Consider the following 27,588-nt stretch of genomic DNA (forward strand, 5'->3'; position numbering starts at 1 on the left):
AAAGGTACCGCCCCAGTGACAACTTTTGTACCTTTATTTCGGAGAGTGCATGAAACCACATATTCCAATAAAGAACCTTTATATTTGAGAGTGTAGGTGAAATCCACTCACAAAGCTTGCTTGGTTCAGGAGAGTTCTGGATGAAGGGATGGATGTTTGGATGTTTATCCACAGGATGGTGCTAAAATGTTTTAGAAGGATTGGACGGTTCATGTTTTATGTAAGATTGAATTTGACAGTGCAAAAGCTACATCTTAAAAAATAGATGAATGCCTCTGATCGATTTGGAGATTGCTGAGGGAAAATACAGCTGCAGTAGGAGATAACAGGGAAAAAATATTTTGAGAATAAAGTAACATTTAAGATTCAAGCTCTCTGAAATTGATTGAAATACTCAATGGACAAATTGAAATTTAAACGAAACCTTTTGTGATTAGTTTCAGTGAAGTTTAGAATTGAAATCAGCCTTTAAATCTCTAATATTGTTGTTGTTGTTGTTTTTTTATCAAATAAGTACGCATAATCCCTTCAAGGGCAGCTATTGAAAACCATCATCAGCCTACTTTTAGAAAAACTGCTGCGTATAGCAATTTTTTTCTTGGTTTCCATCCAAATGCGTGGAGCATAATTAAACAAGGCTCTTTGTTGCTGTGACAGAGACAAAGAAACATGTGACTCATTTGGCAGGAGTTCTAAAATGGGATATAGATATAGTTTCAGCATTTTCCCCATCCTACTCAGCTATGATAGCGTGATTATATCAAAACAAAATGAAAAATGTCCAAACGTTTGAGAAGAAAAATCAAGCTCAGTAGTTTTCAGTGGTCCTATGTTGGTACACAGCAAACAAGCAAAGATAAAGAATGCCATTTGAGTCAGTCAAAATGAGTCAGTCAAGTGCTGTCTAGACATTAAAGATGCAATAAATCCATTACTGTATGTGTATGCACACACAGACTCCTTTTTTATTATTGTTTTGTTTAAATAATAGTAAATTCATTAAAACTATGAAAAAACACAAATGAAATATAAGATGTAGTGATTGAAATGTTAAACAAATCAAAACAAAGTAATGGTGTGGAGATGATCAACTTTACTTTGGAAGGATAATACAAAGTTGTTCCTAAGGTAAATACTTGGCACTGGCACATCAGGTGCACTGTTTAAAAAAAAAAAAAAAACTTATTATTATCCATTAATTTTATGGACATTTCTTTTAACGCTAAAACACAATGAAAGGCAGTGCAAAATTCTAAATACAAGTAAAACTATTTTAAAAATGGTAAAATCAATATGGAACATTACTTCATATTAATACAGTACATTGTTCCAACTTTTACAATTTTTTTTCGATTGTAGATATTGGATGTACTGTAAGACCTTTCCTCAAAACTACAACTTCCTTAGCTGACACTCCAGACTGATGCTGTTCAAAAGACATCAGCAAAGGCCCTTTAATTTACAGACGCTTCCCGAGCAGGCAATTTCCTCAACAATGGACTCAACACTAATGACACCGTTCATGCGCTTTAACCAGAGGCATCTGAGAAATGTGTCTTCTCATTGTCAGGTGCTTTTAGGTCAGATGGATAAATCAAGCATGCCTGTTTTTGACCGGTGCCAAATCCAGAACACAGCCTTTGTTTCAACCTCAAAAAAGTCAGTCTGTATTTTACTCAGGTAAACCTTGCATTGTACATCTCAAGTAGTGTTTCTCATCTGATGCATTTTTGAGACAGACTTTAATGCTTTATTTGTTAATAGTACTTTATAAATTAACCTCTTATAGTTCACCCAAAAATAAAAAAAAAATGCTCAAAAATGGCCATCCAGATGAGTTTCTTCATTGGAGCAAATTTGGATAAATTTAGCAATACATCATTTACTCACCAGTGGATTCTCTGCAGTGAATTGGTGCCGTCAGAATGAGAGTTCAAACAGCTGATAAAAACATCACAATAATCCACAAAGAATTCACACTTCAGTCCACCAATTAACGTCTTGTGAAGCAAAAAGCTGTGTTTGTAATAAACAAATTCATCATTAAGACTTGAAACTGTTGGTTTGTGGCTAAACAAGTTCATCAGTATTGCTTTCTCCCATGAAAAATTAGTCTCTTCTGAATCAGGAGAGAAATAAGCACAGAACAAGCTCTGTTTACATGCGAAAATATTCCAAAACAGTTCTAAACAAATATTTTGGTATAGAATTTGATGTGAGAGGTGATGGACTTTTTTACTGGATGAGATGTATCATGCATGACTTATGTATTTTGGTCAGAACTGTCAGTTTTAAGTTAAAACACTTTAATGATGGATTTGTTTATTTAAAACACACAGCTTCTCACTTCACAAGATGTTAACTGATGGATTAAGTCATGTTGTGGATCATTGTGATGTTTTAATCAGCTGTTTGGACTCTCATTCTGACGGCACCCATTCACTGCAGAGGATACATTGGTGAGCAAGTGATGCTAAATTTCTCTAAATCTGTTTTGATGAAGAAATAAACTCATTTACAGCTTGGATTTGTGTATATATTCATTTATTTGTAAAATAATGAAAAGCTTTATTTCTTTTTAATTAGTAATATGCAAAAGAACATGAGGGTTAAATGAAACAGGTGCACTTCAAAAACTGGCACAAAATTATAAACACTAGCAGGCAGATACGTCGTCAATACAGCGACTGACAAAATGTATCATTACCGTATCCAACTGTTAGACAGGACAGTCACTATCTAAACCTCTCCTACTAACCCACTTTACTGAAAACCAATCCTGCTCTCTACCCAACCGTCTCTCCCCTCACGCGACGGAGCGCGCCAGAGGAATGGAGGGCTGGACCACGTGATTGCCGGTGAACTTGCCACTCCAGCCCCTGAAAGAAAAGTGTAATTTGAAGAAAAGAGAACAAAGAAATCAGAGAGTATAAAATCCCTCGGCTAGTCTGCATTTAGTCAGAGTAAATCTCGACAGACAGGCGCGCGCTCTCTCCCCGCCTTCTCTCGCGCTCCTATAGTAAAGTGCCCCGCGCGCAGGTGGTGCGTGCGGCTCTGAATCCGATCATGATGATGCGATCTGCACAGCTTCTCGCTGCAGTCTTATACTGCTTAGTGTGCATCCATTCTCTACCGGTACCAGACGGAAACAGCCACAGGTACAAACCTGCAGCGGTAAGTGAATTTAAAAATATTGTAAGCAACTAATAACAGTCAACCTATTTTAGACGTGTTAAGCAAATGCATATACAAATAATGTAAACAACTTTTAATTTTCACTCCATGCAAATGCTAACAAATAAGCATCTTTTTCACTGTCTGATATAGAAGGACAATAAAATATAAAAACATTAACAGGTGATGAATTTCAAATTTGCATGCAACTTGAATGATTTATTGCTACCAATTCGTTGCTATTCACCTGTTCCACATGCATCTACACGAGATATGCTATAGAATAAACAAAACTTAGGCAATACCAGCAGAGAGCTCATTTATATTTACATCAGTGAAATGTGTGGCAACTGTAGATTTATAACACAGACATCATATTATCTTATTATCATACGTATTATAAGATTTTTGATTTGAAGGAGCAAAACTGCTTAGTGTAGTTCACATTCAGTGTGTTTGCAGTTGTTTAAGGGGTGGGGACCTACTGTAGAAAGTTGGATTTTTTTTTTCCAGTATGTGTTTTGGTCAGTGAGTCAATGAAGGTGTCTGAAAGGCAACTGCATTGCTGCCTAATAAGTGATGTATTGATTATGTATGATGGTGCTGAAACTGTTTCAAAAAGGCTTCCAAAAACACAGTGACATACTGTCTAATGGTTTAAAACAAATCCTAGTCAACTTTAGCGATGACCAAGCAAATACTTAGTGAAATAAAAATGGAATAACAGGTTGAGAAAAAAATATAGAACATTAAAATTTATAAATTAATTTTCTCCTAATTTAACCCCCCCCCCCCCCCCCCCACACACAATGTTTTTACTGGAATATTAAGCATAAATTAATGTTGCCTTCAGAAGCAACCAAATAAAGGCATCTACACATTGCACGTATACATTGCATGCAAAAGCAGACACGAATGAATGAATTATTATCATGTCTTTTAATCCATATAGCTCAATGTTATTCTGTTGAATCCACCCAGCTCTTTATGTTGAATTGGTTTCAGAAAAAACAAACAAACAAAAAAATAAAACTATAACTGTGATGTAGTCTTTATGGTTTAAACTTCCTGCTGATCTTCGAAGAACTGAAATCTGGCTGTAAGAACTTTGTTCTGCTCAAAGAAAGAGAGGGCTTGTAAGGCTTAGAGGAAGTGGACAAAGAAGAACTATACAGATGGCTGTTGTAACCCAGTTGGCAAAGATCCATACAGAGATTTTGCCAGGGAAAATATCAGGCTAAAAACACGTATCTGTGAATAAAAGAGCTGAAATGAGTAGTTGTAACAGAGTAGAGAACAACTGAACACTGTCTTTGTATTTCTTTTAAAAATGCTGTATAGCCACAGACACACAAAGCATTACCACAAAATGACAATGAAACATTGCATGCTGTCAAAGCATCTGGCTATAAAGAGCAGCTTAATTTTATTGTATGTTTGCCTTGAACCACTTTGCCAATCAAACAGGAATGGCACCTGCAATCAAACCAGCTCCAGACATTTTAAAAGTCAAACTGTGTACATGCTTGAATGTAGAGAGGCAGCGTTGATGCAGAGCATGTGCTGTCAATTTGTTCTTGAATGTTGACGAAGCCGGAGCAGGAGATTATGCAGGCAGGGGCAAGTCATCTGGCACGCTGAGCAGGATAACAAACCCTGTTTGCTGACAGAGGGGAAAATGGAAGGATCCAGATAGCTACTGCTGCATTTGTTGACCCCCCTTACAAAAGAAAAGCTGATGTCCTTCTTTAAGGCATTGTTCACGCATCACAAGATCCATGAAGACTTGCCAAAACAACTCAGTCAACACACTAACATGACTAATACAGTCCACAGGGTTGGGCAAAATTTTAAAATTACTTTAAAATTATGATCTATCCATCCATCCATCCATCCATTGTTCTATCTATCTATCTATCTATCTATCCATCCATCCATCCATCCATCCATCCATCCATCCATCCATCCATCCATCCATCCATCCATCCATCCATCCATCCATCCATCCATCCATCCATCCATCCATCCATCCATCCATCCATCCATCCATCCATCCATCCATCCATCCATCCATCCATCCATCCATCCATCCATCCATCCATCCATCCTATATATTTTCCTTTTTATGCATCCATCCATCCATCCATCCATCCATCCATCCATCCATTGTTCTATCCATCCATCCATCCTATATATTTTCCTTTTTATGCATCCATCCATCCATCCATCCACCATTCTATACGTCTGTCCATCATTCTATCTATGCATTTATCTGTGCATCTACCTGTCCATCTATCTATGGTTCTATGCATCTATCCATCATCCATCCATCCATCTTTCTATGCATCTACCTATCATCTATCTACCGTTTTATGCAGCCAGCCATCCATCCATCCATCTACTGTTCTATGAATCATCATTCTATCTATGCATCTATCTCTCCATCTATATACCCTTTTATGCATTGCATCTATCTTTCCATCCATCCATCCATCTACTGTTCTATACGTCTATCCATAATTCAAAGTCTGTCTTTGAATTTCAGTAGATTTTTAATTTCATCCTGTTTGTTAACTCAATTCATATTCAGGAATAGAATTGGAATTTACAAGTCATACTCAATTCTGAATTGTGCACAAATCTAGTAAGCTAGCATGTAGGTTTTGTAGGAGGAGGAAAGGAACAGATTTTCTTACAGATTCTAGGCACCCTTGTTAATCAGCACCAATTATTCAGTTTGGGTTATCCTTATGACCCAGTTTCAACATATGAAAGAAAAGGACACACAAGCTTAGAGTGGATAGAGCGTATAAGGTCAGGGTCAGTTGCAACGCACCACCTGTGGAGCCGTTTGGTTTAGATTTCTTGCCTTTAGGCACAAACGAGAGCATGACTGACACCAGAAACCCTGACGTACCTGGTTCTGATTCAAACCACCGTTTTTCCTGTCACCTGACCTTTAGATCTAGAACCTCTTGACAGCTGTTTCCTATCTCTACGGAAATTAGGAGACAAAAGAACTTGCTCTTCAAGTTCATTGTTGTTCCTGGCAATGCATCAAACATTTCAGTGCAGTTGTCTTCCATAATAATATTGCCTAGTTGTCACCTCTTTCGCTTTCAGGTGGAACAAGTGGGAACTATTAAAAGATTCAAAAGCAGTAGTATTTTGCCTCCCTAGGCTTACAGACACTAATGGTCTACCTTAGATGCACTACACTCTTTCTGCATGAGCATCTTCCATCAACATCATTTTCCCACTAAACAGTCTTATTTTTCAGTGTAATCACTTGTGTATACAACCCCAATGCATGCAGGTCTCTGGAGGTTTTCGTGGGTAAATATTTACCCTAGTCCGATTTCCTCTGGCATGCTCATTCATTATCTCTAGTTGTGGCCTACTTTAATGTGCCAGAAAATGTCTATGTAACAGACTGGAATTTCTTGTTTGTAATTTTTCTCTCGACTAAGGCATGCTTCAGAGAGACAATGAGACCCATGCAGCCAGGATGTTTGGATCAGGGTTGCACTGAAAATAAAACGCCAAGCCAAAAAAGCAGGATGGTAGGAAGTGCTCTTGGCTGTATTTCTATGGCTTGCTGAGTCAGTAGTAAACAGTCATCCAAATGTAGAAAGACATTTTGGGCGTATTTTGGAAAAGCATGATGCTTTGCCCTTGATGCCGGCTGTGCTGATGAGTGTAAGGGATCTGTCAGGAGTTGCTGACATCATCCGGATGCCCCAAAGAGAAAGATTTGGCTGCCAACAAAGAGGTTATCCTCAGAAACCCTATGGAGATGGCATGATGCCAGGCACTCCAATTCTCTCCAAACCTTCTTCTTGCACTGACATGTCAGTTCTTTTCTTCTGGATTTCCCCCAAAGGCTTCTCGCTAGCTCTGGGTCTCTGTGATTTGTTTCAGCATAACATACTGTATCATGCTAGAGCTTTTACCCACTGACCTATTGACCTACAGATTGACCTTCATGCTGTGAAAATAGAAGTTTGTTTAAGGTGTTTCTTCCATTCCTGTTTGTTTCTATTATATCCCCAAACGTTGGATATTTGATATTATAAATGTAGGTGTTAAAAACAATAGTTCCTCTGCATTGTTTAGAACATAGCAGATCTTCCCGCAGGCACACATGCCTGATGTTTGAATGCGTAAAGGTGTGACTGCAGCTTAAAGGTAAAATAATTCCCAGTTGTTTTTGTTTGTCAGCTGATGAGGCATATATCTGTCAGGAAGGTATCATAAAAACGTCAAAAATTTGCACAACATGATGAGGCTTGGAAAGAGAGACCTTTGTTTTATATGGAACATGTGTGGCTACAGTGGTTATTCTGAAGACATTTCAGTGGGTTTCTGAATGGACTCCCATTTTCACATGTTTCACTACATGCAGGTGGACGCTGTAAAATACGCCCGGGCTTGAGGAATGTCTGGTTAAGAAAAGGTTCTTTGATTTGGGCTTTTGTTAAAATGAGATGTGTGCGTGAATGTTGTATAAGCAAAGATTACTTAGCGTAGTCCCTCAATAGTGCAGTCACACTGATCTTTTTTAAATTAGTCTTAAAGGAACAGTTCACCCAATATTATTCCCCCAATTAAAACTCTCCTTTTGTATCCCATGAAAATACCCTCATAGTTCCAAATGTTGATGAGTAAATAATGACATATTTTTTCAGTTTCAATTGAATTTAGCTCCTAAAGCTGCCACAATTATGGAGCAAGATCTAATGATAGATTGATAGTTGGGTTGTTTGTTGAGAAAATAATAATGTTTTGGCTGTTTCTTTCGAGACTTGGCTTTGACTCTGTATGCTTATAGCAGTTTCAGCCGCTAATATGTACTTATGTATTAGCAACCTGAGCCATCTTGTTTGCACTTAGCACCTCCAACTCTTATAAAATACTGACAGCATATAATGAAATGTGGTTACAAAAGTGGGTCATATGAGTTCATAGTATTTTTTTATGTACATTTTTTTATGTACACTCTGTGTATCAGGGTTCTGGACTGTCTGTGTGTTTTTGCTCCCTGTGACCCAGTTTCTCCCTCATGTTGATTGTGTTCATTTGATTTTAGGTGTGTCTCGTTCTTCCCCAATTTTCCTGTGTTTAAAAGCCCTAGTCCATTCTGTTCATGTTTGTCGGGTCTACTTGTTGGATGTCGTGTGTCCCCTGTGATTCAAGTATTAAAGACTTTTAAACGTTTCCGTCGTGCTCCTTACCACAGCGAATCGTGACACTATGTCAAGAGTTTGGGGTCAGTAAGATTTTTTTTTTTTAAATACACATTAAATGTATTAAAAGTGATAGCCTATCATGATTATTAACTTTTTAATCTTTCTATTCATCAAAGAATTCTGAAAAAAAATAAAAATCACATTTTCCACAAAAATATTAAGCAGTACAACGGTTTTCAACTTTGGTCATAAGAAAGAAATTTTTCTTAAGCAGCAAAACAGCATATTAGCTTGATTTCTGAAGGACTGCAGTAAATTCAGCTTTTCCATTGCATATTAAAATAGAAAACATATATTTTAAAATGCATTTATTGTATTTTTGATCAAATAAATGTAGCCTTGGTACACATACGAGATTTCTTTTTAAAAACCTTAGAAAATTTAACCGACCCAAAACTTTAGAATGATTTTGTATAAGAATTATGTGTGGGTTATACAGAACTGATCTATTAAAAGGGCAAAAAACATTGGCTGTCTACTGAGTTTTGGTTTGAAATGGGAGTATGTGTGTTTACTTTGGCCCAAGGGGTCTGTTTTGTTGATTTAGGCTTTAACCTTTAACCCATGACTCCCGCTGAACCCGAGACACCCGGGTGTTTTTCTTCCACCTCCATCGCTCCCTAAGTAGACTCGAGGCCGGTTTGTCATCGCTGAGAGGTTCCACTGCTCTACAATAAACAACCTTGACTGTTGTACAAAAAACTTGCCTGTCTCCAGGTTGTTTAGAGACTGCTTAAATTACATGCTTTCAACATGTATGACCATTTAATGATGGTTCAGTCCATGGAAAGTCCATGCGCACTCAGCAGATTTGAGAGAAACACACTGAGAGTAGATAAAGCGCAGTGAATTCTTCACTTCTATCTGTGGAATTTGTGCGGTTCCTTATTGCCGGGGGTGTGGGGTCATGTTTTAGCAACACTATCAAGTTCACATGTCAGTGGATTGTTACTAAGGTACTACGTCTCAACTTGCCCACAAAAATTTGGTTGTTTTTCCTTTTATTTGTTAGAATTTGTCTTGAGTTACGCTGTCTTTTAACCAGATGCTACGCAACAAGTTTCCAGCAATAAGCAATTTGTCTGTTCGCATTGAATACGAAACTGTTATTGGTTACACTGTATTTTAAGGTCCAATTCTCGCTATTAACAAACCATTAACTATCACTTTTGCCTCAATAAACTCTTGATGTGCTTATTAATAGTTAGTAAGGTAGTGGTTAATTTTAGGTATTGGGTAGTATTAGGGATGTGGAATATGGTCATGAAGAATATGTGCTTTATAAGTACTAATAAACAGCCAGTATGTTAAAAATAATAGTGAGAATTGGTCCCTATACTAAAGTGTTACCCTGTTATTTGATCATATTTGATGTCAGATGCATTAAAGAGGGTTTTAAACCAGACAGAGAGATTGACAAAATGTCCTGCCACTCATCCTTTGTTGTGGTAAAAAGAATTGCTGTTTGTCTAAAAAAAGTCCAAAACCTCAAGAAATTGGCTACTCGTTTTTAAAGCCACTCGCTTTAGTTTGTTATATCTTCATGATAGTTGGACCTGCTCTCAATGATGAAGTAACATTTAAACAAGTGACTTTTTTCTTTTCAGACTTCCTGCTTTATATTTCTAAATGTTTTATGGTAGTCTAAATATAGTTTGTGCTTAAATTACAGCTTTTAAAAGACTCCCTATGGCTACGAGACGCGGAAGGATTTTTAAAAGCATTTAAAAAAAATAGTTCACCCTATACCACCCCTGGCCTCTTAACCAAACACAAATTAGAGAGAAAGAAGGAGGTATAGAAAAGGAAAAGGAGTGAGAAGGAGGCTTCTAAACCTGCACAGCTGGAGTAGAGAATTGCGATGAGGTTTTGGGAAGGAGAGAAATTGGGGCAATCTGACTTTCCCCTCCAGGCAGCTAACCTCCCAGCCCATTAACAGAACCATTTCCTCCAAATTTGGGCGAGGAAATTGACTGTGATGATGCTTCTTGCAAATTATCAATGACGTAAAACCAATGGTTGTGCAAGTATAATTTCGCTAATTTTGCTGCCAATTTACTTTATTTACTTACTGTTTGTCCAACCAGAACACCCTAGCAACCACCTAGCAATGCCCTAGAAATGACATTGAATCCAGTGTTATTTTAGTTCTATTTATGTACCATTGTATTATTTATTAATATTGAAGCTTTTATTTTAATATTTTAGTTTGTTTATATTTTTACATTTTAGTTTATATTTTTAAGTTTATATTTAGTTTACATTAAGACTTGCATATTAGTTTACAATTTTTAGTTTTGTTTTATGATTTTCTTTTTTTTATTTTAAATTTCTAATTAACTTCTAATTAACTCAGTTTTTAATTTATTTTTATTTTAGTACTTCAACCTGAATTACCTAAATTCAATTAGTTGCCAGGCAAAATTGTAATTTTTGTTTACATTTATGTTTTTCATCTAACATTTATATTTTAGTTGAGCTTTATTTCAATAAACAAAACAAAAATGAAACTAAAAGTTTTAGTTAACAATAAAAACACTGCTAGCATTGCCACAGAAACCCTAGCATCCGGTGTTATTTTAATATTATTTATATTAATATTTTGAATTACCTTTTATTTTAGTTTGTTCATATTTTTTTATTCTAAGGTTATATTTTAGTTACAATTTTAGTTTAAGTTTTAGTAATTGTGTTTCGTTTTTTAAGTTTATATTTTGACATTTTCATTAGTTATTTTTTACATTTCTGTTTAGCTTTAATTCATTTTTTTATTTCAGTTCAAATTTGAGTAATTTTATTGCTTCCACTTCCACAAAGGCAACGTTTGTTTACATTTTAAAGGTTTTTCATCTATTTACATATTTCATATTTTCATGTTGATATTTTATTGCATTTTATTTATTTTTATTTTTTGGTCTAGCAATGCCCTGGAAACCAGCCAGAATACCCTAGCAACCGAATAACAATACACTAAAACACAACAACACCTTAGCCACCAAACAAACCCAATTTAATAGTGTAGCATCTATAAATGAAGGTCAAATGTACATTTGATTGACAGTTTATGTGTGTGTTGACAGGACTGGCCTCAAAAGACCCATCACCATGGCCTGAAGAAGAGGGGCCGACTTCATCACATTCAGGACACCCTGAGTGAAGACTCTAGCAATAAAAGAGTACATCCACCATCGACTCTTCCCAAGAATGACACTGAGTTCTGGAACAGACCTCGCTGCGGAGTCCCAGACTACCCCTCACAGAAGGAAGGCAGCGTCCTTAATTACTCAACCCTCAAAGGAGGTTTGCTTGGGGGCCGTCATCGCCAAAAACGCTTTGATTTGTTCGGAGGACGCTGGGACAAAACAGACCTCACATACAAGTAAGACTTGCACGGATAGCGGTTGCGGTTGTATATGATTGCTGTGTCTACATTTAGTGAGATGATAGACATAAAATGAATTAAACATTAAAGCGTAAATGGGAGAAAATGACTTTCATGCATTGCCAAGGTACTATTTTGCGCCTTACACAACAAAGGCCACAGTGAGGCAATAATATAGCTTATTTTGGTATCCTAGCTCCCAGTCAACAAATATTTGATGGAATCTATACATTAAAGGTTTTTTTTTTCTTATTACAGAGTGTACTTAAATGAAACATTTGCAGTTCTTCTTCCTCCTTTTATCTCAGAAATACACTATTTCCCAGCCCACACGGGAAATACTTGTTTCTAGTGTTTCTTTCTTTATCTTCTCACATTTCTTATAGCTGTTATCGGTTCTAAAAAAGACCACACACTCTTTCCACTATTACACCCACTTAATTAGAAGCAGTAAACTGTCTCAGACCCGGGACTGCATGGCTCCAGAACACAGCTAGAAATATGTATCAAGCCCCCTTTGATTTAAAATAGTAAATCATTTTCTTAAACACACACACAGTCACTACTTCAAGTCGACCTGAATTACATTGCTTTTTAAAGGGATAGTTCACCCAGTATGAATATTATACCATACCCTTATCATGCCAAACCTGTACAACTGTCTTTCCTCTACAGAAAAGAGCATATTTTGAAAATGTCTCAGGGTTTGTTCACAATTAAAACCATTCAACTTTCATAAATTTTTTTCAAAATATCCTCTTTTTTGTTACACAGTTTGGAACGACATGAGGGTGAGTACATGATGACAGAATTTTCATTTTGAGTGAACTATCCCTTTAAGAAGCCTTTGGTTGACATGCTAGCCTTACTATTGTATTTGTCTGGTCACCACTGCATGTTTTGACTGATTTGCCTCATATATCTTTGTCAAAGACAGTTCCCACCGGGCATAGCACTCTCTGTAATCTGAAATCTGTGAGGTCAGAAGGAGAAGATGTTACATTTCAGAGCACTCATGTGTATTATCGGCGCGGAGCCCAAATGGTTCTAGTTTTCTCTTCAGTGCTCAGCGGGGGGTGAGATGAGGATCCAGACAAAGAAAACCAGTCGTACAACCACTGATTAAAACTGTCCCTTGATTTATGGCCCTTCCCATAAAATATCACAGCCTATAAGTCTTCCATGGCTCTCCATCTGAATCAAGCCACATTGCTGTAGGGCAGACTAATCTTTGTGTCTGCATACTGTAAAGATAGAAGTCAAAACAGAAAACTAGTCTTTTCTTTAGAAAATCATAGAAATTTTAAGGGGATCTGAACTCTTTATATCTGTATAAAATGTCATATTTATATATAAACTATATCTGTATATGTTTGTAAATAAATATTTATTTGTGCATTCTTATTTGCCATATTTTTCTGTTTAAATTAGTGCAATCTAATGCTCACTTAAAGGAATAGTTCACCCAAAAATGAAAATTACCCCATGATTTACTCACCCTCAAGCCATCCTAGGTGTATATGACTTTATTCCTTCAGACAAATACAATCAGAGTTATATTAAAATTAGGGCTGCACGATATATCGCATGCAATATTTAATGCGCATCTTGTCAGTAAAGCCTCCATTTCACATGGAGCAGCACTTACTACACAGAGCCGTTGTTCAGCCGTTCATTATCAACATGGTTTTGCGCAGCTTGTCAGTGAACAACGGCTCTGTGTAGTAAATGCTGCTCCATGTGAAATCACGCATGTGATGGAAATTTACCACTGATTACAGAACAGGCTTTATTGACCAGATGCGCATTAAAAATCACATGCGATTATATCGTGCAGCCCTAATTAAAATAATACCCTGGATCTTCCAAGCTTTATAATAGCAGTGAATTGTGGTTGAGGTTTTGAAGTCCAAAAAAGTGCATCCATCCATCATGCAAAGTACTCCACACTGCTCTTCTGAAGCGAAGCAACGCGTTTGTGTAAGAAAAATACAAAGAAAGTCATGAATTACAAGTACAAAATGAGGATTGGTAATGAAAAATGTCCGAAGATTTCGATATAAGCCAAGAGGAGCCAGGTTTTCCTTTGCTGTAAACAAAAATTGGTTCTCATGAGACTAGCATATTCTTACCCAAGCTTACGCTACGCCTACGTCCTACGTCATCCACTGGAAAATGAAGAATTGAAGAATGTTGAATTTTAATATCGATCCATCTATTGTAATTCATCACTGTACTGTAAATTTACATATAACAAGTTTTATTTATTTATTTTTTGGGGGGTGGGGGGTAACTGGGACATATCTCATTAGGTTGCACCCTGAAAATGACAACTAATGATTCCTTTAAAAAAACCCTCTGAAATCATTATACAATTTGTATACTAAGTGCTGCCTCATCAGAATCTGATGTCAAGGCAGCGACGCATGCACATATTTTATCCCCAGCAAACCCCAGTCAGCAGCATTCTAATGCTGTGCCACTATGAGCTGTCGTGACTCACGTCTCTGAAGGTTGTTTATGGGCTATAGCACCTCGCTCTCCTCTGTAATTTGTCCCCTCACTTAATGACGGACTGTGCAAAATGAACTCAAACACACCAAACCCCCATTCTACCCCCACCATACTGTCAATTAAGTTACTTTAATGAGTCTGTAACCTTAAGTAAATCTGTGTTTTTCATGTAACATGTGTGCAGTGGATTGAGGTCTAAAGTCATTTTGCATGCTTAAAGTCAAGTGTGAGCACACCTTTAGTGGAAACTGATGAATGACACCTGTGCACTAAGTTTGTCCATTAAAGTCACCATTGGACCAGATGGTTAGAAAAGTAGTAAAAAAAAAAAAAAAACCTTTAGAGAAAAGATGCCACTTGCTAGGAATGTTGAAATCAGTTGTGCTGCTTAATAATTTTGTGGAAACCGTGATTAATTTTTTCAAGATTCTTAATAAACAGAAAGTTCAGAATAACACTATTTGAAAGTGATGCTTTAAAGATAATATGTTTGCAAAATTAAATGAATACCATATTATTATATGATTTATTTTATTTTATTTATTTTTTATTTATTTAATTTCACTTTACTTTACTTTACTTTATTTTACCACATAAAAACCCAAAGATGCCTCTTCTGGTCCCCTGAGAGTTGCTAGACCCCAGTTTGAAAACCCCTGACATATAAGTATCTAAAACCTCTGTGGGGCCACTATATTAGCATTTTAAAGTCACTAATCTAAACCTGATTTACGTTTTATCTATTCTTTTGTGGTAGTAGCCATAGTCTAGATCAGCAAATAGGGAGGAATTCTCTAATTGTAGCAGCGAATAAGGACAATGTTTAAAGCCACAGACTACCACACTGGGCTCTCTCCCGCTGTCATAGCTCCTGTCTGGGCTTGCAGACTGCAGAGGCCCCACAATCTGAGACCGTTTGTGGCTCCAACATGCAGCCCCAGAGCGATCCCTGTCCCACAGAGCTAATAATGACCAAAGCATGAAGGTGTCCAAGCATGAAAACAACACAGAGCAGAGGTACCAGTCACTATAGCTGCAGGTCAGGAGCTAAACAATACTTCAGATGTGGTGCTTTAAGACATTTTAATAATCTTTTTTTTTTTTTTTTTTTTTTTATGAAATGCACTAAAGGGAAGCTTTGTGGAACATGATACAGATTTGTGGTCCACCAGCTTAAATGTGCTCAGTGGGGATTCTGCTTGTGAAAATAAGCATGCATGCCTTCATCACTCAGCAAGCTTTATAATGTAGCTCGTCTTTCATCTGAGAGACGTTAAAACCTGTGGGCTCATTCTGTGAGAGATGAAAGTAGCATTTTAATTTATAAACAGCATTCAAAATGCATAAACTGCTGGTTTAGAATAGAAAGAGCAGTTTAATCTTTTTATGGTTAGTTTTTGGGAGGAATCAACAGTGGTGTGATAATAAACTCTGGACCAGAAAAGATCTAATTCAAGATAAATGCAACCTAAAAAAGAATGCTATAAAAGGATAGTCCACCCAAAATCTTTTACTCAGTTCAGCTATAATTTACACAAAAGAAGATATTTTGAATAACTATTGGTAACACTTTATTTTGATAGTCCACTTTAGACATTATACTAACAGTATAACTTTGTAACTACATGTCAACTAGCAGTCATTAGAGTATTAGTAGACCGTCTGCTTAATATCTTCCATTTTGATGGGTCCACAACATACAACATACTGACTATGAGAAACTTTGCAAGTATATATCAACTTATTCTACTAACCCTAAACCTACCCTAACAGTCAACTCTGAGAGTTAGTAGACATGTAGTTACAAATTAATGAGAATTAGTTGACATGTAGTTACTTATAGTTAGTAGAATGTCTAAAGTGGACTATCAAAATAAAGTGTAACCTAACTATTGACTTCCATTGTATTTTAAGTCATCCACTGGAAGTCAATGGAAACGTAAACTGTATAGTTAAAAAAATCTTTCAAAATATTTTCTTGTGTTTCACAGAAGAACGAAAGTCATACAGGTTTGGAACAACATGAGGTTGAGGAAATGATGACAGAACTTTCATTTTTGGGTGGACTATCCCTTTAAAGCCTCTAAAGTCAGTAATGTAGTGTATTGTGAATTGTTTTGGATTAAGATCCTGCTAAATGACAAGAAACAAAAGAGTCTTGAAATATGTTATGGATTCCTGTAAAGCTTATATGCACTTAAAGGAACCCGGATAGGGGTACCATCACCGTCACAATATCAAGTATCACATGTGTTCTGTTATTATGGTCAGAGAGCGTTGTAGTAGTATACCATGTCTAATCCATTCAGACTGAGCTTTTCTTTCACAACAGCCAGATTCTGATCCAGTCTCTTGGTTCACCACTACACTGTAAAAAGTGAAAGTTGACTTAACTTAAAAAAATTGAGGAAACCCGTTGCCTTAAAATTAAGTACATAATAATAAAAAAAAAAAAGTTAAGTGAACTTGACAATTCAATTAACTTATTTTTTTTATTATCATTTACTTAAAAATTTTAAGGCAACGGGTTTCCTCAATTTTTTTTAAGTTAAGTCAACTTATCAATTTTTACAGTGTAAGAAGGGTAGCAAACATTTTTACATAAAGGGAATTATTGGGGTAATGCACTAGAGACCATGGGTGGTCTGTAATGAGCGTTTATGAGTGTTTGTGCTCATGTTACAGGATCATGCGGACGCCTTGGCAGATGAGTTTAGAGAAAGTCAGAAATGTATTGAGAGAGGCACTGCGGGTCTGGAGTGACGTCACCCCTCTCACCTTTACTGAGGTCACCAGTGGCCGGGCGGATATCACGATTGACTTTAACAGGTAAAAAAAAAACTGTCTTTTTCACTGTTTGCTGTGTCTGTTATGTTTTTAAATGGGTCATAACATACATTTAATCATTATTATTTTCACTCCAGTTGAGGTCCAGTTATAATGTTAGTCAAGGTTTCTTTGATCAAGAAGTCATATTTGACCATTTTTCACCCTGTTTGATGCTTTTTTCTCTTGAACCTTTAGGAACATGTAAATGCATTTTGTTGTGATTGGCTAACATTTTTGCATATTAATAAAAATCTGATTTGTACTGCTATGACCCCTTTAAAGTTGCATCCCAAGATTTATCGAAAACAACACTGCAATGAAATAATTAACATATTTAGCATACTCTTGACTGGTCTTTTATTCTGTATATCATCGATGAAATACTGTTTCTCTGGCCTCTCATTTGACAGAGCTTGTAACACCATACTGTCAGTTCAGAGATGAGTGTTCATTGACACAAAGAGGAAAAGTTTCCACTTGACTAGTCAAACACAGACGCTTTTCATCTCCTCTAGAAGCTGGAGATTAGAGAGGGTGTCGGTTTAGGATTATAGGTCGAAAATTTACACTGCACGTCCATTCATGCGCGTGTGTCACTTCTTAAATTCCCATAGTAAGAAAAGTCATAACTCAGAACACCTGTGTGGTTTAGTTACATATGGACATGCAACACTGTGACTCAAAATCCCTTTCTTTTTGAAAAACTAACCTTAAGGTTGAAAAGCATGACTTGTAGCACATTATTACTACAAAGCGCTGTTTGAGTTTTTGTTCCCCCCCCATTGAACATGTGACGTGCTCTGTCATTTTGCACGTTGTTTGTGGAGGAAACTTTTGTGTATATGTTATTTTTGTGTCAAATTATGTTAATTTTATTTCTAAATTCAAGTGATAAATGTGACCCTGGACCACAAAACCAGTCATAAGTAGCACGGGTATATTTGTAGCAATAGCCAAAAATACATTGTATGGGTCAAAATTATCGATTTTTCTTTTATGCCAAAAATCATTAGCATATTATGTAAAGATCGTGTTCCATGAAGATATTTTGTAAACTTTCTACCGTAAATATATCAAAACTTAATTTTTGATTAGTAATATGCATGGCTAAGGACATCATTTGGACAACTTTTAAAGGCAATTTTCTCAATATTTAGATTTTTTTGCACCCTCATCTCGGCCAAATATTGTCCTATACTAAGAAACCATACATAAATGGAAAGCTTATTTATTCAGCTTTCAGATTATGTATAAATCTCAATGTCAAAAAATTTACCCTTATGACTGGTTTTGTGGTCCAGAGTCACAAATGTCATTTTGGGGCTCTTTAATGTGGCATTGACATCCCTGTAGCTGCTTCAATTCAAGTGTCATTGAGTAGCGCATGTGAATCGATTGTCTTTTCGTTTTTACTACTAGTTATAAAATGAAATAAAACATGAATGGAAATCAGAAGGTATGTTGAAAGATACAGTACAACTTATTGAAATCTTGTCTAAAAATGTTTGAAATTTAAAAAAAAATGTTTAGAAGCTATTTTCTCAAAAACATGAAACTCAAAATGATGAAGCAGGAGAAAAGTGTTTGATTTACAGTATACATCACACCAGACCCATATAAATGCCATGTCTCTTTCAACAGGAAATTCTGCTCAAACCAGTGGCTTTTTCTCTTAATTTTCTGCCCTCTGAAAACTTGGCTTCCTGTTAAAGCACTAATGTACAGTTGTTATGCTTCTGAGATACGCACGTATGAAGCTCTAATGAGGGATACCACTTTTCTTCAAAGCAGAGGGAAATATCTAGATCCATCTGGCATAAAGTGAAACATCTGGAGGTCGGTTCAATGAAGTTTGGGACTCTAGGCATGCCAGTTTCATTTAATCTGACTCAATCCAAGATTCCATCAATGGGACAGCAGTGGACCGGACATTTGTGGGTTTGATTTAACTAGAATAGTGGCCTTCTTTGACCTTTCAGGTCTGCCAGGTTTAAAGATCTACGATCCTGCAGGGCTTTGTGTGTAATTTAACCTCTCAGAATTTCACAATGGAAAATTTGGGGTTCAGTTTATTCAGTGCCATTCAGCCAGGGTGGTATTTGGCATTCCATTAAAGACAAGGGAATCAGGAAAGTTACTGAGGTGTGACAGTTACAGTAGGCTATAATGCTGTACAGTTGCATGATAGAAACAGCAATGTCTCCGTTCAGGTCATTACTCTCACCCTCGTTTAATCATTCTATGTAATGAAGTGTGCTTATAAAATTATTTCAGCGATCAGTTCATCAGGCATATTGATGAAACAAGAGAACGGGAATCATTGGTTTTGTGCTGTCGTCTGAGAGACTGTGTTTCACATTCAGGTACTGGCATGGAGACAATCTTCCTTTTGATGGCCCAGGAGGAATTCTGGCTCATGCCTTCTTTCCCCGAACTTACCGAGAGGGAGACATTCACTTTGACTACGATGAGACTTGGACAGTGGGCAACAGTATGGGTGAGTGAGGGTTCTGGACTGGAGATTTTTTTTTTTTTACTCACAATTGGAAGTTTATATCTCACAGTTTTTCTCAGAATTGCCCGTTCATATCTTGCAAGTAATTGTGAGTTTACATCTCAAAATTTAGAATTTTTAATTTACATTTCACAATTCTGACTTTTTTTTTTTTGTTGAAATTCTGAGTTTACATCACACAATTTTGACACAGAATAAAAAATAACAAAAAGGTAACATGCGACACTATATCTAAAAAATCGACTTTTATCTAAAAAACCTCATGATTCTAAGTTTATATCTCGCAATTGCAAGAAGAAAGCGATATACACTCTTAAAAATAAAGGTGCTTAAAAGGTTCTTAACAGCGATGCCATAGAAGAACCATTTTTGGTTCCACAAAGTACCATTCAGTTAAAGGTTCTTCAAAGAACCATCTCTTTCTTACCTTTTTATAATCTGAAGAACCTTCTTTCGCCACAAAGAATCTTTTGTGAAACAAAAAGGTTCTTCAGATGTTAAAGGTTCTTTATGGAGCCATTTAGACAAAAAGGTTCGGTCCCACTTTATATTAGGTGGCCTTAACTACAATGTCCTTACATTTTAAATTAATAATTTGATACAATGCACTTATTGTGTACATGTTTTTACATTGTACTGATATTTTTAAAAATACCTGTATGTAGTTACATCTGTAATTAATTTCTGTAATTACATTTATAATTACTCTGTTGACCCATCCCTTACACCTTAACCCACCCTTAAACTTACCCACACCACCAAACCTGTCCCTAACCTACCCGTATCCCACCTCAATAGCACTAAAAGTGTTTTGCAATATAATAATAATATTGTACTTATTTTTTTATGTAAGTACATAGTAGTTAAGGCCACCTAATATAAAGTGTGACCAAAGGTTCTTCTATCTATGCCATCGTGAAGCACCTTTATTTTTAAGAGTGTAATGAGATATAAATTGCTTCCAAATTTGTTGGTCAAATTTAATTAATCTAGTACTTATAAATAAGCAATATCACACAAAAAAGAGCGCTGTTGTTCCAAATATGAGATATTGTCTTTTAACATTTTGGCAGTTTAATGCCTACAAAAACGGCTCATAGGGACTACAACGAGTTACTTCCCGGGTCCGATACGTCACGAACCCAGATAAACCCCGCCCCCAGGAACATGTAACGAAGGGGCCGAGGCCATACTGTGCTGCTTTAGAGAAGAGGAAGAGAAAACTAGGGGGGCACGTAAAAATCTATTCATATATGAATCGCGATTCTGTCTTCTAACGATTCTAATGGATTCACAAGTTTCAAAATCATATGTTTTAAAGCAGCGGTTCTTAAAGGGGTGGTTTACTGCGATTTCACTTTTTTCATTTTAAATAGTGTGTAATGTTGCTGTTGGTGCATGAACAGTATCTGCAAAGTTGCTGCGCTGAAAGTTCAACGTAAGCGGAGATATCGTCTTTTAAAAATCAGGAAGTTTAATGCCTACAAAAACGACTCATATGGGACTACAACGAGATACTTCCCGGGTTGCATACGTAAAAAAAACATAAATTTGCATCAACCCCTCCCTCCGGAACATGCAAAAAAGAGGGCAAGGCCATGTTCTGCGGCTTTGTCGAAGAGGAAGAGTTATAGTGGAGAGTTGTAGTCATGCCATCGAAACTGTGTTATTTTCACCCAGCTGTCAGGTCTTCTGTGTTCGGGCTTCCTACGGACGCTGTAGTTCGTCAACAATGGTTCAAATTTATGTTTGATTATATTCCTGACAATTACAATCCTAATTTAGCTGCGCATTTTACGGAAGACAGCTTCCAGAATCTACACGAGTTCAATGCTGGATTCACACAGAAACTATTACTAAAACATGGAGCAGTTCCAACTTTAAAACCAGAGGCAGCAGTTGTTGGGCCACAACCTGTAAGTAAGATTTCATAATTTTAAATGTATTTGCATGTATAATTTCAGACATAATGTTTTAGTAAGTAATGTTTATCAAGGACGTAAACAAATGCCAACGCTGGCTTTAGTAGCCAGTTAGTTAAATGCTATTTCGTGTGTCTTTGACAAACGCGTACAAACATTTTGGACCCGAATTTGTAATTATGTACTAATTTTGTAAATGTATTTTCCATGTATACTTTATGACGTAATTTTTCGATTTGATCAAGACCGTAAACACAAGCCAACTCTGTTTGGTTAGTAGCCAGTTAGTTTGATGCTATTTTGTGTGTATAAGACAAACGTGTACAAACTTCAAAAAATTGTATGTAATCACAACAGCAAACTTCCATTCAGAAACGTTTGTAAGAGCCGTGCTTGCGGAAGTTCTGCTTGACTCTCTTCATTACCGCTTTATGGGTCTGATTCTGGCTCAAACTGATACGGCAACATTGACACCATTATTTACATTTGACCGCAGCACATGCGACTGTCGCCCGTGAAGGTGATGGGCGTGAAGTTCCCGGACAATGTGCAGTACGCAGTTTAGCCAATCACAACACACCGGCCCAACTAACCAATCTGAGCCCATTGCCTGTTTCTGAGGGAGTGGTTTCATAGAATCAGGAAGTCAACCGTTCGTTCAAATGACAGAGGAGAAAGCGGCTTACAATAAAGGTGAAATATATGAAAAATAAGGCGTTTTTTAACAAACGAAACACGAAGACATGTTATATTGCACCCCATAAACGCAATCAAGCAAAGAAAAAAAGCAGTAAACCACCCCTTTAATACTGTTCCTCGCGTCGCCCTGCTCTGCACACGCTCTGCATCTCTCTCTCTCTCTCTCTCTCTCTCATTCAGATCATCAGATCAGCTCCAACAGACTGTTCCTGTTATACACTTATTTTCATATAGCTATGAGAAGCCTTATACATGGACGTGCGTGCGGTTGCCATGCTGTATTAAAGCTTAAATCAGGATAAAACCGTATATTAAAAGCTAACAGAAGCAGTAGCACTTACAAATAACAGCGTATCTAAAAGTATGAACCACTACCACCAACAACAACAACAACAAAAACATATACCATTAAAAGCAGTGCTTGCACAGGTTTTGCACGATCCTCTTCACTAATATCCTCTGCGTCTCATTCGGGCTCAAATTGATAAGCAATATAGATGACGCCATTGTTTACAATACAACCGGAGCACATGTCGCTGAGGCGAGGGGCGGGACATTTAGACGCACAGTAGAGACGGTTTAGTGAATCACAATACACTGGGCCAGCTAACCAATCAGAGCCCATCACTTATTTCTGAGGGAGGGGCTTCATAAAACCAGGAAATAATTGGGGCGTTTATCAGAGAAGGGACAGAGAGGTGTGGAATAAAGGTAAATTATGTGAAAAATAATGTGTTTTTCAAAAAACTAAGCATGCACCCCATAAACACAATCAAGCCTAGAAAAAAAAACAGTCAACCACCCACTATTGCAAGTTGCTTTGTCCATTTTCACTGTGCCGACTATAATACATACAAATGACATTAAAGCAATATCATTGTTTGTACATCTCCAAGCAACATACTGTAGTGGTGTATTGTCCCTGAATGAATCAGTTTTTTAGAATGAATCGTTCGTTTGAATGATTCAAAACTCTGTCATAAAGCCAATCTGTCCCTGCGTCCCAATGTGCATACTATCCACCTTATCTGCTCTAAATAGTATTGCAAATTACTAATATCACATAGAATTTAGGATGGATAGTATGCACATTGGGACACAGGCACTTGTTTTGCACCTGAATGAATCAGTGTTTTTAATGAATCGGTTGAGAGAATGGTTCAAGGACTCACTCATAAAGCCAGTCACATGTTTCTTTCCTGAAGGAATCAGTGCTTGAAAGAATCGGTTGTATCACTCAACGATTCACTCATAAAGCTTGTTGCTTGCTACTGTTGTAACTTTGCAACCTGCAGAAAACAATTGTGGATTTCCACATAAATATATGATGCATGGAATGCATACCATACTATTAGGTTTTATATGTAATTTTGAACCCACTTTTTTGAATCCTTCTGCTTTCTACTAGGTACTGACCTCCTCCAGGTGGCTGCTCATGAGATCGGTCATGTTTTAGGATTGCAGCACTCCATGGCACCAGGCGCAGTGATGTCGCCTTTCTACACGTTCTCCTATCCGCTCAAACTGAGTGAAGATGATAAGCGAGGTGTACAGTCTTTGTATGGATCCAGACACACAGATGATAAAGAAAAGACGGAGGAGAGAACTCCCAAAGTCACAGAAACCAATGAGATTGAAAGCACAGTGGTGAGTTATATGGCTGATTTTATCTGATCTTGGGAATATTGGGAATCCTTCTTTTTCTTCTCATTCTCTTTTTTTCCCCTCCTTGTTTCCTATTTTTCAGCCTGATGCTTGCCAAACTGACTTTGATGCTGTATCTATGATCCGAGGCGAGCTGTTTTTCTTTAAGTCGGGTTATGTATGGCGGATCCGTGATGGTAAACTCCAGACTGGATATCCTGCATTAGCATCCAGGCACTGGAGAGGAATCCCAGGTGACATTGATGCTGCTTTTGAGGACAAATCTGGAAATATTTGGTTCTTCCAAGGTAAACTGTCTCAAAATAAAAAGGATGCATTTGAAATAACTCTCTTATGCTCACCAAAGCTGCATTTATTTTATCAAACAATACAGTAAAACAATAATATTCTTAAATATTAATATAATGTAATTGTTTTCTATTTTAATATATTTTAAATTTTAATTTAAGAGCTAAATTATTTTTATTACTCCAGTCTTTAGTGTCACAGGAACAGTCAGAAATAATTCTATCTTGATTTGGTGCTCAAGAAACACCAGTTTATTTGCAAAAACAGATAACTCGTTTTTTTACAATTGTCAAAAGTCATGTTTTTTTATGTAATCATGTTTTTATTGTTTTGTGGTAGTTAGCTGTATTTCTTTAGTAGTTTTTAAACCTAATCAAAATAACCCAACTGCAGTTTGATTTACAGTAAATGAAATGAAATGCACAATGAAAAAACATGATTTTAGAAAATTTTAATTATTGTAGTTATCACTTCATATATATATATATATATATATATATATATATATATATATTACATTTAGTCATTTAGCAGAGGCTTATATCCAAAGCGACTTACAAATGAGGACAATGGAAGCAATCAAAATCAACAAAAGAGCAATAATATGCAAGTGCTATAACAAGTCTCATATAGCTTAAGGCATTATACGTAGCAAGGTTTTTTTATTTTTTTTATTATATTATATAATAAATAAAAAGATAAACAGATAGAATAGAAAAAGAATAGAGCAAGCTAGTGTTAGAAGCCTTTTTTGCTTTTGTTAATTGTATAATAAATAAAAAGAAAACAAATAGATAAAATACAAAACGATTAGAAAAGCTAGTATTAGTACTAGTATTAGTACTTGAGTGCTAGAGTAAGAGGGTCAAATAAAGATGGAAGAGGTGTTTTTAGCCGATTTTTGAAGATGGCTAAGTACTCGGATTGAGTTGGTTATTATGTTGGTTATTATGGATTGAGTTGATATATAATATAAAATAAATATATATATTTCTCAAAAAGAAGTATCCAAAATAACATTTCAGCAATCCAGATGTCTTTTGGTGGCCTAATTATCCAGTAAACTGAGCAGCCTTAGACTAGTAAACTAAATCAGGGGTTCATGATGAATGGAAAATTCATAAACCGTGATTTATTATAACCTCTTACACCCACCATTCTCTCTGTAGGCCAGAGTTACTGGGTTTTTGATGCAGAGCGGCAGATCACAGGACCAGACTCTGTACGACGACTAGGTCTAACAGTGACTGACATTCAGGCCGCCCTCATGTGGGGAGAAGACAAGGCCCAGAAGATCTACTTCTTCAAAAAAGGAAGCTACTGGCGATTCAACCTGAAGGAAAACCGCGTAGACTCAGTCCACCCTCGCAGCATGAGTGACTGGAGGGGCGTACCAGATGACATTGACGCTGCTTTCCAGGACCGATTCGGTACGGTTGTCACTGACACATTATTTCTTGCGTGTTTTTGAATCTACAATGGATGGAGGGAGTTTAAAAATTCATTGAATGTTTCTTTGTTCATTATTACTCCACAGGCTTTGCCCACTTCTTGAGAGGGAAGCAGTACTGGAAGTTCGATCCAGTAGAAGTGAGGGTGCTGGAGGGATACCCACGATATATTGGCATGGATTTCTTTGATTGTTCTGCAGCCCTGTATCGATGAATCAAGGGTACAACAAGACGTAATTTATCCCAAATGTATTGCTGATCTTTGTCATGCACCTAGTGCAACAGGCAGTTTCCACATGTTTAACTTTGAACCGATCTAGGTCTAGTATTTTTATTTATATCACGCAAAGTGTCAGATGTACAGTCTCTAAATCTGACCACTGGATCAAACTTTTTTTTTTTGCGGATTCAAGCAGACACTGTTTATCTACTCAGTCTGTGACTCAAGATGCTACATCTGCGCCAATTAACCATATTGCTGGATCTTCTCATCTGCAAATCAATGACTCTCATTTCTCAGGAAAGGCAGGAAATTCTGGCCTTAAAATATTTTTCGTATATATTTTGTGTACTTGGTTATTTATTATTTGTATATTTTTGGCAGTATTGATAGTGTTAGGAAAACATAACGGCCATTCTTTTTGAGAAATACCATATTTTGCCATTAGTGACGTGCTGTTGATTACCACAGAAGACAATTTTGTCGTTAAAAACAAGCAAAGATTGCATTAAACCTAATGCACTTACAGTGGAAATCTAGAAGGCAAATAATTTAAAGCAGAAACCTTATTGAAGCGCATACTAATAACTTTTAGTACAAATGTAGGTGACAAAAACTTGAGGTAAACGTACATCAAATATTAAAGCATCCTAAAAACCAGTGATTTAGTTCTCAGAGCAACAATAATATTGCTTTTTTTTTTTTTTACTGAACTTTGTAGAGATAGCTGAACATTTAGTATTTAGTTTGAAGCTTTAAAGGGCCTGAACTTTAAAGAGTAGAACCATGATGCTGTACTTTCAGTATTTAGGGACTTTTGTTCATTTTTAATGAGAAATGGCAATTTGACGTGACACAAGTGACCTTTGGGAATAGCTGTCAATGTCAACGTCCATTTAGGCATAACTTAAGTCCGTAAGGGACTTATGAAGACCTTTTTTTCAATAGTGATAATGTGTATTTTACAGTGCAGGTCACTGATGCTGTTCACGTGTATCTAATTAAACGTTTTGCATAGTGTGACCACTGAGGAATATAATCCTTATAGCATGATAATGATGGCTTTTGATCTAGGGAAACTGTACACTTCTCATTCACTGTTATTATAATGTTTGTCATGTAATCGATTCTTTCTATTGTTATTGTTTTTAATTATCAGTTTACTGTGTAAATATTTTGTAAAAAGAATTGTATTATATTTTCAGCTCCAATAAAAACCTCTCTTTGTATATTGTACTCTGAATTATCTGTTGATTCAATTCAGAAAATACTGACAAGAGGTTTTGTTCAAATTAATCATCGTATTATGAAGTTTTAGGATATAGATTTTGTTTCTAAATTACTTTCCCTCACAGGTAGTTGGTAATATTATCAGTGTTTGTGTTGCTTTGAATTCAGTCATTTTTATGACCGAAAAGGTGATTTTTCTCAAAATTAACAGACTTCACTTTTTTCATTTTTATATGAGGACCACATTAAAGCTTGTCTTCTAAGACTTGGAATTTATTTACCATGCCTCCATTTATTTTTCCTCCTTTTTTTCTTTTGTCATTGACTCAGACTTTCAATCTTATTGAACTCAATCCATCATACAATTTATTTACATTTAAATATCTTTTTATTTGGAATATATTTAATTTCTATCAATTATGTATTTATATAATTCAAAACCTAAGAAAA

General features: G+C 36.4%; 1 protein-coding gene across 1 annotated transcript; it reads left to right on the forward strand.

Annotated features, from left to right (window-relative positions):
* Positions 1 to 2,770: 2,770 nt before the first annotated feature.
* mmp11b (matrix metallopeptidase 11b) lies at positions 2,771 to 27,376 on the forward strand. The gene is made up of 8 exons (XM_058758344.1): positions 2,771 to 3,174; positions 11,504 to 11,802; positions 17,005 to 17,148; positions 19,512 to 19,645; positions 23,693 to 23,931; positions 24,032 to 24,236; positions 25,407 to 25,667; positions 25,775 to 27,376. The coding sequence occupies exons 1-8, from the start codon at positions 3,067 to 3,069 to the stop codon at positions 25,900 to 25,902; spliced, it is 1,518 nt and encodes a 505-aa protein (XP_058614327.1). The 5' UTR covers positions 2,771 to 3,066; the 3' UTR covers positions 25,903 to 27,376.
* Positions 27,377 to 27,588: the final 212 nt, after the last annotated feature.

Source organism: Onychostoma macrolepis, chromosome 21, assembly GCF_012432095.1.
Source record: "Onychostoma macrolepis isolate SWU-2019 chromosome 21, ASM1243209v1, whole genome shotgun sequence".
Taxonomy (NCBI): domain Eukaryota; kingdom Metazoa; phylum Chordata; class Actinopteri; order Cypriniformes; family Cyprinidae; genus Onychostoma; species Onychostoma macrolepis.

Bases quoted from the DNA above. Each gene is read 5' to 3' on its own strand.
- mmp11b (XM_058758344.1), top strand. From the start codon at position 3,067: ATGATGATGCGATCTGCACAGCTTCTCGCTGCAGTCTTATACTGCTTA. The intron at 17,149-19,511 runs GTAAAAAAAAAA...TTTCACATTCAG, and splicing joins ATCACGATTGACTTTAACAG to GTACTGGCATGGAGACAATC. The intron at 19,646-23,692 runs GTGAGTGAGGGT...GCTTTCTACTAG, and splicing joins GACAGTGGGCAACAGTATGG to GTACTGACCTCCTCCAGGTG.